Source organism: Pecten maximus, unplaced genomic scaffold (genome assembly GCF_902652985.1).
Source record: "Pecten maximus unplaced genomic scaffold, xPecMax1.1, whole genome shotgun sequence".
Taxonomy (NCBI): Eukaryota; Metazoa; Mollusca; class Bivalvia; order Pectinida; family Pectinidae; genus Pecten; species Pecten maximus.
In genome coordinates, this window is record NW_022980782.1 from 1 (window position 1) to 13,512 (window position 13,512).

At 33.8% G+C, this 13,512-nt stretch overlaps 1 protein-coding gene across 1 annotated transcript; it reads right to left on the minus strand.

Moving 5' to 3' along the window:
* Positions 1–2,411: 2,411 nt before the first annotated feature.
* LOC117319696 (uncharacterized protein C20orf96-like) lies at positions 2,412–10,218 on the minus strand (the record flags this gene model as incomplete). The annotated part of the gene is given in 9 exon segments (XM_033874462.1): positions 2,412–2,513; positions 4,731–4,808; positions 6,000–6,079; positions 6,837–6,936; positions 7,326–7,425; positions 7,953–8,011; positions 8,316–8,482; positions 9,084–9,358; positions 10,106–10,218. Coding segments are annotated over 8 exon segments (855 nt in total), but the record flags the coding sequence as incomplete, so codon positions are not given.
* Positions 10,219–13,512: the final 3,294 nt, after the last annotated feature.

Consider the following 13,512-nt stretch of genomic DNA (forward strand, 5'->3'; position numbering starts at 1 on the left):
GACACAGCCTACTACAATAGGGACACAGCCTACTACAAAAGGGACACAGTCTACTACAATAGGGACACAGCTTACTACAATAGGGACACTACTTACTACAATAGGGACATAACCTACTACAATAGGATCACAGCCTACTACAATAGGGACACAGCCAACTACAATAGGGACAGTCTACTACAATAGGGACACAGCCTTCCACAATAGGGACACTACTTACTACAATAGGGACACTACTTACTACAATGGGACACAGCCTACTACAATAGGGACACAACCTATTAAAATAGGGACACAACCTTCTAAAATAGAGACACAGTCTACTACAATAGGGACACAACCTACTACAATAGGGATAGTCTACTACAATAGGGACACAACCTACTAAAATAGGGACACAACCTTCTAAAATAGGGACACAACCTTCTAAAATAGGGACACAACCTTCTAAAATAGGGACACAGTCTACTACAATAGGGACAGTCTACTACAATAGGAACACAACCTACTAAAATAGGGACACAACCTTCTAAAATAGGGACACAGCCTACTACAATAGGGACAGTCTACTACAATAGGGACAGCCTACTACAATAGGGACACAGCCTATTACAATAGGGACACAACCTACTACAATAGGGACACAACCTACTACAATGGGATCACTGCCTACTACAATAGGGACACAGCTTACTAAAATAGGGACACAGTCTACTAAAATAGGGACACAACCTACTAAAATAGGGACACAACCTTCTAAAATAGGGACACAGTCTACTACAATAGGGACACAGCTTATTACAGTCAGATCACAGCTTACTGCAGTCAGATCACAGCCTATTACAATAGGGACACAGCCTATTACAATAGGGACACTGTCTTCTTAGGATCACAGCGTATGACAATATGATCACAGCGTATGACAATATGATCACAGCCTATGACAATATGATCACAGCCTCCTACAATAGGATCTTAGTCTACTGCAACATTGCCATCCTAGTCTCAAGTATAGAGTGACTGCCTAATCTTAAGCTGGTTTAATATTATAAAATTTAAATAGGTATCTAGCAGGGTAAAACTCAACATAATGAAAAATTAAAGCTTAAATTAGTAATTTCCTCAACCAAATTCTAATAAAAAATATACACCATCTACCCTAAAAAAAGGCACTACAAAATCTTTTCTGAAACCATTTTTTCAATCACACCACTGGTGCAGTCAGCAACATGTGGACTGACAAGATAACTACTTATATTATTTATAATTATGAGAAAGCAAGGAAGGGGAAAAAAAAGAAAATCTTAGTAAAAAAGTCATGATATATATTTTAAACTCCTCCTCTAAATAATGAAGCAAATTATGTTTTAAGAAGCATGATTTGTATTACGCCCCTACCTGATGGGTTTTGTCATCCGCTGGAGATGCTGGTGTTAATCTAACATAGCCAGACTGGGAATAAACATATCACAGGTAATATACCAGACTGGGAAAAAATATATTACAGTAATAGACATCCTCATTTCGTACTGTGAGGTACAACCTGTCACACGCAGGCAAGTCAAGCTGGCTAAATCCCCACAACTTAGAACACATGTACTGTACTTAGTTTCTTTGCTACCAGTACTTACTATAAGAATTTTTCTAGGTTTCATGAGTTATTTATAGAAAGACTTGAGTTAAAGAAAATCAGAAAATCTTTGTCATTAATGAAAACATACCATAGGGGTGGATTATTTCACTATCCAGATGTTCACGTGGCTAGAAGATTTTGTGTCAGGGAAATTTTCAATATTCACTATCATTATATACCAGAATATCAGGTAGATAAATTGTTAAAAAATTTGGGTAACCAACTGGTTTTCTTCATATGAAAATTGCACACCCCTCTGACATTTGATTTCAGATTTAAACTAAAGAAATTTCAACTTATTCTAAAAAAAAAAGAAAAAAATGAACAGATCAATTTCTTATAGTCTGAGAATGAGAAAACTTAATCTACAGGAGAATTCACTACAGAGAGTTCATTGTTCCTACAGAATAGAGTTGAAATAACAATGAAAATATTAACTTACTATGTAAAGTTTTAGATATGACAGAAGTTATTTTAGGTAAAAACAGTAGAACTTAATATTAAGGAATGTTATCTATCCACCAACAGAGGTGTGATTTTAACATCGAGATAGTGTCCTGATGGCTGATGCTGAAAAGATTTAATCCCTGGGTTTATCGATCAGTGAACATTCAGAGTCATTTTAAGGCTTGTAGTAGTTGGTGACTACCTCACTGAACAACATACTGTCCATATCAATGGTTTACATTTTTCACTAATGTGTTGTGTATAGCTGTCACAAGCATACATGTCTTATGTATATTACGGTGAGATGATGTTTTTCTATGTGAATACTTACTTCTGTCATTTCCTTTGTTGTTTCAGTTATATTTTTTGTTCTTTCTTTCTCATACTTTGACAGCTCAGTATAGATTATATGTTCCAAGTCCTCTTGATCTTCCTGGAAGTAAACATGAACATACATGTAGTATTAAAATATGGAAAGAATAATCTTGAAAATTGCATGCACTAGACCTCTAGATATTTTGCATGTACATGTACTCTTTTCTGTACCTGTTTAGTTGCCATGATAGGAAAGTTTCAATTAAGAAACAAGAGGCCCATGGGCCTTAACGGTCACCTGAGATTTGAAATATTTCAGTTTATTTAATTGACCCTTTTTGCTTTTGCCCCCCCCCCCCCCCCCCCCCCCCCCCCCCCCCCCCCCCCCTATCAGCCCCTAGGGTCAGTCAGGGCCAACATATGCATATTATCAAACTTTCATTCCATGCTGAAAATGTTAACCAGAATGAATTCCAATAGAAATCAAAACAAATCAGTCAAAAATGTGATTTCCATATATAAACTATAGTAAAATTTACCCCCTCCCCAGGGGCAAACTTGTGACCCCCGGGTCATGAAATTTAAAATTTCAATAAAGCACCATAAGACCCTTCAAACTATAAAGAGTATTTGATTCCACCTTATTTCAGTCTTGAGAAGAAGATTTTTGAAATTTCAGTCAATTTGACCCGTTTTAGCCCCCGTCCATCAGCCCCTGGGGGTCAGTCAGGGCCAACATGTGCATGCCATCAAACTGTCATCCCATGCTGACAATGTTTACAAAATTAGAATGAATTCCAATAGAAATAAAACAAATAAAAGTCAAAAATGTTATTTCCCTATATAAACTATAGTAAAGTTTAGCCCCGCCCCAGGGGCAAACTTGAGACCCCAGGGTCATGAAATTCACAATTTTGGTAAAGAACCTTCAAACCGAGCCATCTATGAAGTGTATTTGATTCTATGATATCTGAGAGTAGAGAAGAAGATTTGTGAAATTTCAGTCAATTTGGCCCTTTTTAGCCCCGCCCATCAGCCCCTGGGGGTCAGTCAGGGCCAACATGTGCATGCCATCAAACTGTCATCCCATGCTGACAATGTTTACAAAAATTAGAATGAATTCCAATAGAAATAAAATAAATTAAAGTCAAAAATGTGATTTCCCTATATAAACTATAGTAAAGTTTAGCCCCTCCCCAGGGGCAAATGTGAAACCCCTGGGTCATGAAATTTACAATTTTGGTAAAGCACCTTAAGACCCTTCCATCTATGAAGAGTGTTTGATTCCAGCGTATCTAAGAGTAGAGAAGAAGATTTTTGAAATTTCAGTCAATTTGGCCCTTTTTAGCCCCGCCCATCAGCCCCTGGGGGTCAGTCATGGCCAACATGTGCATGCCATCAAAGTGTCATCCCATGCTGACAATGTTTACAAAATTAGAATGAATTCCAATAGAAATAAAATAAATTAAAGTCAAAAATGTGATTTCCCTATATAAACTATAGTAAAGTATAGCCCCTCCTCAGAGGCAAACGTGAAACCCCTGGGTCATGAAATTTACAATTTTGGTAAAGCACCTTAAGGCCCTTCCATCTATGAAGAGTGTTTGATTCCAGCATATCTGAGAGTAGAGAAGAAGATTTTTGAAGTTTTAGTCAATTTGACCCTTTTTGGCCCCGCCCCTCAGGCCCCTGGGGGGTGGGGACCATATAATTTACAATTTTGGTTGACCTTTAGCCATAGAAGCTTCCTGCTAAATTTCATAGAATTTGGTTTGTGGGTTTTGGAGAAGAAGTCGAAAATGTAAATTGTTTACGGACGCACGACGGACGACGGACGACGGACGACGCACGACGGACGACGGACGACGCACGACGACGGACAAAAGGGGATTAGAATAGGTCACTTGAGACTTTGTCTCAGGTGACCTAAAAACATGAAATTGAGATATTTTAATAACCCGACATGAAATCTTTAAATTTCTATGATTAACTGACATGAAATCTTGATATTTTTATGATATAATTATGTGACATGAAATCTTGAGATTTTCATAATAACCCGACATAACTTCAGATTTTTATAATTACCTGACATGAAATCTTGAGATTTTCATAATAACCCGACATAACTTCAGATTTTTATAATTACCTGACATGAAATCTTGAGATTTTCATAATAACCCGACATAACTTCAGATTTTTATAATTACCTGACATGAAATCTTGAGATTTTTATAATTACCTGACATGAAATCTTGATATCTTTATAATTACCCGACATAACTTCAGATTTGTATAATTACCTGACATGAAATATTGATATCTTTATAATTACCTGACATGAAATCTTGAGATTCTGTATATCCTTCTTTAACGTAGCTATGGTCATAGCTTTGACAGGGTATTCCTTGTCCTACATAAAACAGAAGACAATATATTATTTCCAGAAATACATGTTAAAAGTGAAGCAGAAACAAATAGATATGTGTCTAAATATAATACTGTACATTACAAAACAAAGGTATTCTAGGAAAATGTATGATGCACTGTTTATCCTGTTATAAGCCCAGGGGCCCAGCATGAGATCAACGGTGTCACAATGTGAAAACAGTCTCACTGCCAGAATGTGAGACAATGAAATAACATTTACGAATAATTTTTCGAATAATTCGAACTGGTTCGTCAATATTTATTTAATTTTGTTCGAACTAACCGGAGGTTTACCGTATTTGTATATAGAGTATCTTTATTATTATTTTTTTTAGTTGAACTGTAATAAAAATGGGTGGGCTTATTACCAGGCATGGGTTTATTGGTGGATAAATATGGTAATTATAGATATCAAGCTTTTTGTATTAAGTTTATACATTGTGTGTGTATGTATACACATATATTAATTTGCTCTGACAGGTAACTTAGTATACAATAATACAATGCACAAAAAATTCATTTCAAATACACAATGACTGTGCAATTTACAGTTGAACTTGAAATAGATCATCAGTAATAGATGACTTTTATGAAATATATTTTGTCATTTATCAATGTGTAGGACACAAATGTCACACTTAATTTGCATTAAACATACATTTTTATAAATTTTTGATTTGTTTACTTGTCTCTGTCCTCATTTGAATTATATATAAATCATCTAGAGATATGATGGATCAAAAGGTTTCTATTTGTATCATAGATATCTCCATCATGTTTTTATGTTCATTATCCCAACAGAATAAAAGAGATGATGGGGAATACTGTTCGTGTACTTATTCTGATAGAAAATCCTAATTTAGTACATTTTATGAAAGTTTAACAGGATAGTGCAATGACAAAATTGTGTCCCTTCCGTGTCATCCCCAAAATATCAGCTCTCCTTGTCACCCCCAAAATATCAGCCCTCCTTGTCACCCCCAAAATATCAGTCCTCCTTGTCACCCCCAAAATATCAGCCCTCCTTGTCACCCCAAAAATATCGGTCCTATAAACATCTAAAGAAAATGATCTTTGTACAAGCTTGATATACAGTCAATCATTTTTAATGCTATGAAAGTATTTCCAAAATCACTAAAATATTATAACTGTTAAATATATAGATAACACATACCTTATAGTTCATTAAGATGTGTAGTTCTTCTTGCTTCTGTTTCAAGTATTCATCTGATTCTGACACCTGCTTTTCTAAAGCTGAAGAAATAAAACACTCATTTAAATTGAAGTAACAACTGAACAACCCATTAAAATAAAGTAATAACTGAAAATACCAATCAACATGAAATAACGTCTTATCATACCAAGTAAAATGAAGTAACAACTGAACATGCCCATTCAAATGAAATAATGACTGAACATACCCATTAAAATAAAGTAATAACTGAAAATACCCATTAAAATAAAGTAATAACTGAAAACACCCATTACAATAAAGTAACAACTGAACATATCCATTAAAATAAAGTAACGACTGAAGTGACACTGAACATACCCATTAAAATAAAGTAATAACTGAAAATACCCAGTTAAATGAAGTTATGACTGAAAATACCCATTAAAACTGAAGTAACAACTGAACATATCCAGTAAAATGAAGTAACAACTGAACATACCAATTAAAATGAAGTAAAAACTGACCATGCCCAGTAAAATGAAGTAAGAACTTACCCAGTAAAATGAAGTAACGACTGAACATACCCATTGAAATAAAGTAACGACTGAAGTGACACTGAACATACCCATCGAAAGGAAGTAGCCACTGAACATACCAATCAACATAAAATAATGTCTTATCATACCAAGTAAAATGAAGCAACAACTAAACATACCAATTAAAATGAAATAATGACTGAACATACCCATTAAAATAAAGTAACGACTGAATATACCCATCCAAATGAAATAATGACTGAACATAATCATTAGAATTAATCAATGTCTGAACACTGACCTCCCAGCTTGTTTGTCGTCCATGCAATTGTTGCATCAAGTTCACTTTGTTCTGTTTCAAACTCTTTTCCAAAGTTTGTATTTATTGTTGTTATACCACCCTGGAATCAAACCAGAAGAGACATTGAAAACTTGTAGAAATGGGAAAACATGAAACATGTACTTATGTTCATACATTGACGAGTGTTACAAGACTTCAATGTAGGGGAGACAACTGCAGCATGCAAACATCTGTAGTCATACTAACACAAATGAATATTGTTAAATAAATCAGATAGTAACACCAGTTAAGAAATAACAGGAAGATGGTAACCCAAGGAGGCCAACACACCAAGTCTGATCAAAATTAGGGGATGGGGTTTTTGCAAGACAATCAAATAGCATTTGTTACGGTTTTTACTCAACTTCAAATTACACATGGGTGGGCTTATTACCAATTTAGGAATTTTGCTGAATATACAGTTGTTTCTGGTTGCATTAGCATACTTACTCTATATTTTTCATATCGTCGCAGCAAACCCTTTACATGGTCCATTGTATGCATTTCATCATCATCTATCTCTGCCTTTAACTTTATATTCTCCTCAAGTCTTAAAACATTGTTAAGATCTTTAAGTTTAAATCATAGAAAAGCAATACATATTATTTGTGCCAAAACATAAATATTAACTTTTTTTAGTTCAGAATGAAAATTGTATCAAACATTGAATTCACCATATAAATCTTTATCATCATATCTTACAACAATTGTGAAAAGTTATATCAACTTATAGTAATCATGCTTGTTGACCCAGATGGAAATGCACAAGGAGGTAACCAAGAGTACCCAGGGTAAACCATTTCACGTCCAATTTGGGAATCAAACCCTGGTCGCCTTCATGAAAGGCAAGTGTGTTACCACGGTGTCACCCAGCAATATTTATATATATCTAATAGATAATTATTAAACTCTGAATAAAATCTTGATAAGCGTCAAAATTAACAAAAAACGTCAACAAAAAAACACAAAAACACAGATTAATACTAAATGTACATTGAAATTGTATTATATATATCAATTGCTCAACCGCATTCAAACCTTCATATACATATTGGAAGTTGAACACAGAAAGGATACAATTCATGATATCTCTTTTGGTATTCTTCTAGTGTCTTTTTTCTTGTTCTTATTCTCAGCTGTGTAAAGAAAGTTTTTTTCATAAAAGTATACATGTTCATTAATTGTCATTGATTAATGGATAAAAATTCATAAGATATTTGGTTTATTCTAGTATTTTACTTAATATTCATTCAAATAAATTGATTTAAGAGATTGTTAACCATTGACTATACTAAGGCATAAAAGTAAAGTTACAAAACAAAACTGTCACCAGTCTAGAGAAAATGAGTGTAGGCATTGCCTCACACTAATGGACACCAGGCAAGTTGATTCTACATTGATAAATTCAAAAAGGATATAGATTAAAGAAGGGTTAGCTACCTCAATAATTTTAACTCTCTCCACTCGTTCTTTGTCCAGAGACTTTTTCTGAGCAGCCTGTTTTTTCTCCTTTAGCGTTGGTATATGTCCACCCCTGCCAGGTCCGGTCCCATGCTGGCAGCTATCAGCCGACTTGGCAGTGCGGCGAATAGTGACGGATTTGCTTCCTACAGGATAAAATAGGTCTTTATTAAATCTGAGTTGATAAATCAATATGATGTTGTATCTGATATCAATGCTTAAGGTAGAAAAAAAAATATATATCAATTGCAACAACTACCAAGGAGAAGAGCCCTGTAGATTTAAATAAAACAAAAGAAAATTAAACTACAATAAGCTATTGTTGAATGTCTGATTTTGATTCCAATACGCTTATATTATATTTATCCCATAATAAACCCAGAGGGTCAAGATATATATACAAATTTGACTCAATGTGGCAATGGGCTTATTGCAGTACAAAGAAATAGCATTAATTGGCATTTTTTAGTTTTTACTGAAGTGCAATTGAAATAGTTGAGATTGTATCACCATTACCAAACATGGACTCATATTGTTAAATTACTATATGACATTGCCACTAGTGAAAGTATGTTAGCATATTATTGACACTTGAAATGTGTAACAAATACACAAAGAAAATTTGGTTGAAAAGATCAACTTTAGAATTATGGCTAACAAAATTTTATTTTATTTTGTTTGTGTTTTCAAAAGAAGACAAAAGAAACAGTTAAAATCAGAGAATAAACAGATCCAAAAATGTCTCACCTTTTGGAGGCGGAGGAGGGCGAGTCACAGGTTTGTTCTTTCTAGTCCACTGATCATAATCAGTAAAGTCAACATTGAATTGATTTCCTAAGGATTTCAGTAGCTCATCTTTACTGAACTGAGTCCTGTCAATCTTACTAGCAGCTTTTCTTCCCCAGTCGGCTGCCATTTTGTCTTTGTTATATTATTTTCTTTGTGAAATCATGTGCTAATGATGTTGAATAGCAGTCTTCATAAAAATGCCCAGCTCCTGCTGTAATTCTTTCTTTTAATACCTAAATTTCAAAAGAAATAATGTAAGATAAAATTGTCTATGAAACAGGATAGAAATTAATAATCATACAAATAGATAAGAGCCCCTACAGGTGTGGTGGGTGTGCTTGTATGACAATGTATGTACAGAAGATGCTTCTGCCTTCCATGCAAGAGAGTTACCGTTCACATACTGTATATATTGCACATAGTTGCAATGCCATTGTAAATCGTTTCATTGATTCTTAATTCGTATTTGAAAAAAAATGTGTTTACAATGTAAAATATATTGTACACTGCTTCCAGTAACATTCATATGAAAGTGGTTCATGTGTAAAAAAAAAAATAGATTTATGTAGCATAATGGTTATGGAATCGCTAATATATATGTCGAATCTTTAGGATATTAGGTTAAAACGACCGAAGTCCAAAATACGATATAACATGTGCGCCAACTCATCACTTGTTACCAGGAACCGATTCAGCTTACAAAAACCCTTACGTGCCACCAACTTGCACTTTGTTCATACCATTTTACAATGTATACATGCTTTTATATCGTGGCCAGATGCGAGCGTTTTTATGCTAGTCCTATTTACATTTTTGTCCGATTTTGCGGCCACACACAGCACATTCTTATTTGTAAATAATTCGGTCGGAAAATGTCTTGAAAGTTTTTACTCCGAGCTTGAAACGAGATAATAATTTTAACTGTTCGAAGCATGTAATATTATCACAAACACATATTTCAGAAGAAAAATAACAATTACCTTAACAATTACATAGTCGGTTATCGAATGTAATCAATTTAAACAACTAAGTTTATGAGAACACCATTTCGGTTGGAAAGACCATTATCGTTCTGACTGCCGCCATTTGTAAACAGTTTCCATAGCTATAAAGGAGAACGGTTCAAAGGGAAATAACTCGGTCTGATATAGACCAAGAATAACATGTAGAAGACTACTATATCCTAAAGTTTTAATATTTCAATTCTGATTCAGATATGAAGAAATATAGAATAATAATAATGAATGATTTTCAAACATATTCTAAAAGAATTTAATTATGTATAATCTACTAAATATAATATTATCGAGATTGAAATGGTGCCACTATGCTTATATAGCCCTCTCCAACAAAAATAGATACCTAGACATCCAGTTTTGGAGACGAGACCAAGGCCTACCTCTCTCAACGAATGAAATAAACAAAAAACAAAAAACAAAAACAAAAAAACATTAAAAAAAACATAAAAATATATAATTAGATAAACAAAAAACAAAGTAAATAAACCAAACAAAATTAAAAAACAACAACAAAAACACACACAAAACAAACGGTCTTTTTTTGCCGTTATTCCTACCAAAATTCTGGGGGGAAATGCAACTCCATGTGGGATCTACAGTTGCACAGATATAGTCGAATTCGATCGAAATTGTACAAAGGAGGGCTTCAAAACTAATTATTTTCTTTTCTTTTTTTGGAGAGGGTGTCTATGTATATATGAAGTTGTTTTTTTATTTTATCTTTTATACATAGATGTTATTAATTAATTTAATGTATATCGTTAATGTGGATATAAAGTACTTCAGCCTCCATCCATTAACTTTTCTAATAAATCCTAATAAATTAACAAATTCCAGCGTGCAAGAAACAAATTAGAAGTTCATTCTCCTTAAGAATAATTTACGATTGAATATGACCCGTATAGCCATAGACACCATGAAATCATGTACTTGGGTGTACATGACTAATCTGAAAAACAGATATATAACGTAGAATTAGCAGTAAATCAGCCAGTTCATATCACCTTACAGAATTACACGTTTTCTTCTGACATCCGAGCTTCAGATTCTGAATCTGTCAAATTCGACAACTGGCTTTGGTATATGAAACGTCGTTAACATGGAACTTTTACATAAATTATTAATTTCGAGCCTCACCATATATGTTCTCATCAATATTTACAAGTGATGTGATGAATAGAATCTTACACTCATGTCTAAGTATTGCGAAATTTATTAAGCACCGAAGTAGCCTCGTTAAATAATGTGTTATGCCACACAGCTCTTGAGATATGAAATTATGGATCTCGTAAATAAATTCCAAACTAATATGATGGCACTCATGTCAGTTTATAGTTGTTATAAATCAGACAAATATATATCATATTGCATTACTATGGCGCACTGCATCTTTCTGTCACATTCGGCGATTGTTTAAAGCCAGATAGACCATTGCTTAATATTATTTCAAAACCAGATATCATTCATAACTCCATGAACGTCATAACCCTATTACTAACGTCATCAGTATTATATTAATAAGTTCAATAAATCATGTCCAATCTATTTGTTTGAAGACAGTGAAGTGTTTAAAGGACTATAATCGTATTATATAAACGTACTTTGCTTTTTTTCCTGGGGTTTGTTTTCAGAATACTTAGTTCGATTACTTGGAATTAGTCAATGAACAAAATTAGACCAAATTTTCTGCAAAATTGATAATGATTGTGGGCTTCAAACTTTCATCGATACACACTCAATGTTTTGATGACAATTGTACATACGTGTATCAATCTCAACTAGAACTCTGAGGGGACAATACAAAGCCTTGCGGGATTCTCACCCGTCAGTGACCGACATCTCTGCGACGTACTCACGACTATGGCAAGCCAAGTTGTCATTTATACACGAAATAATGTTGATCCAGTAATTAACCGAACCATAAAGGTGTAAGATATCTCATAAAGTATATAAGACATCTCAAAAAGTGTAAGATATCTCAAAAAGTGTAAGATATCTCAAAAAGTGTAAGATATCTCAAAAAGTATATAAGACATCTCAAAAAGTGTAAGATTTCTCATAAAGTGTAAGATATCTCATCAAGTGTAAGATATCTCATAAAGTGTAAGATATCCCATAAAGTGTAAGATATCTTATAAAGTGTAAGATATCTTATAAAGTGTAAGATATTTCATAAAGTATAAGATATCTCATAAAGTGTAAGATATCTCATAAAGTATAAGATATCTCATAAAGTGTAAGATATCTCATAAAGTGTAAGATATCTCATAAAGTGTAAGATATCTCATAAAGTATAAGATATCTCATAAAGTATAAGATATCTCATAAAGTGTAAGATATCTTATAAAGTGTAAGATATTTCATAAAGTATAAGATGTCTCATAAAGTTTATGATAGCTCTTAAGTTATATAAGATATCTCATAAAGTGTAAGATATCTCATAAAGTATATAGGATATCTCATACGGTGTAAGAAATGTCATAAAGTGTCAGATATTTCATGAAGTGTAAGATATCTCATAAAATGTAAGATATCTCATAAAGTGTAAGATATCTCATAAAGGATATAAGACATCTCATAAAGTATAAGATATCTCATAAAGTGTAAGACATCTTATAAAGTGTAAGATATCTTATAAAGTGTAAGACATCTCATAAAGTGTAAGATATCTCATCAAGTGTAAGATATTTCATAAAGTATAAGATATTTCATAAAGTATAAGATATCTCCTAAAGTGTAAGATATCTCATAAAATATATAAAATGTATCATATTATTGGTTGATTACTTGATCAACATTGCTCAATTTATAAATGGTAACGTGGCCTGCCCTACACAACTGATTTGGTAATTCATTATTTCAGACGCTTTAATTTCAATATGGACTCGTCTGTAATTAAAATGATACCTTAATACCCCGCATCGTAGGCAGCCATATGCATACTGACATGAATTAGTATTAAGCACATATTTTGTTATGTCTGTTTTAACTTTTAGACGTTAAACACTTCTTATTGATTATAAGATGAATATCTGAAGATGTAGTCCATTCAAACTAAGTATTCGAGTGAGTGAGCGAGCGAGCGAGGAAAGGAGTGAGTGAGTGAGTGAGTGAGTGAGTGAGTGAGTGAGTGAGTGAGTGAGTGAGTGAGTGAGTGAGTGAGTGAGTGAGTGAGTGAGTGAGTGAGTGAGTGAGTGAGTGAGTGAGTGAGTGAGTGAGTGAGTGAGTGAGTGAGTGAGTGAGTGAGTGAGTGAGTGAGTGAGTGAGTGAGGGAGGGAGGGAGTGAGGTGGGTGACGTGCGTGAGTGAGTGCGTGGAGGGAGTGAGGGAGGGAGGGACGTGAGTGCGTGCGTGAGGGGCGGGGCGTTG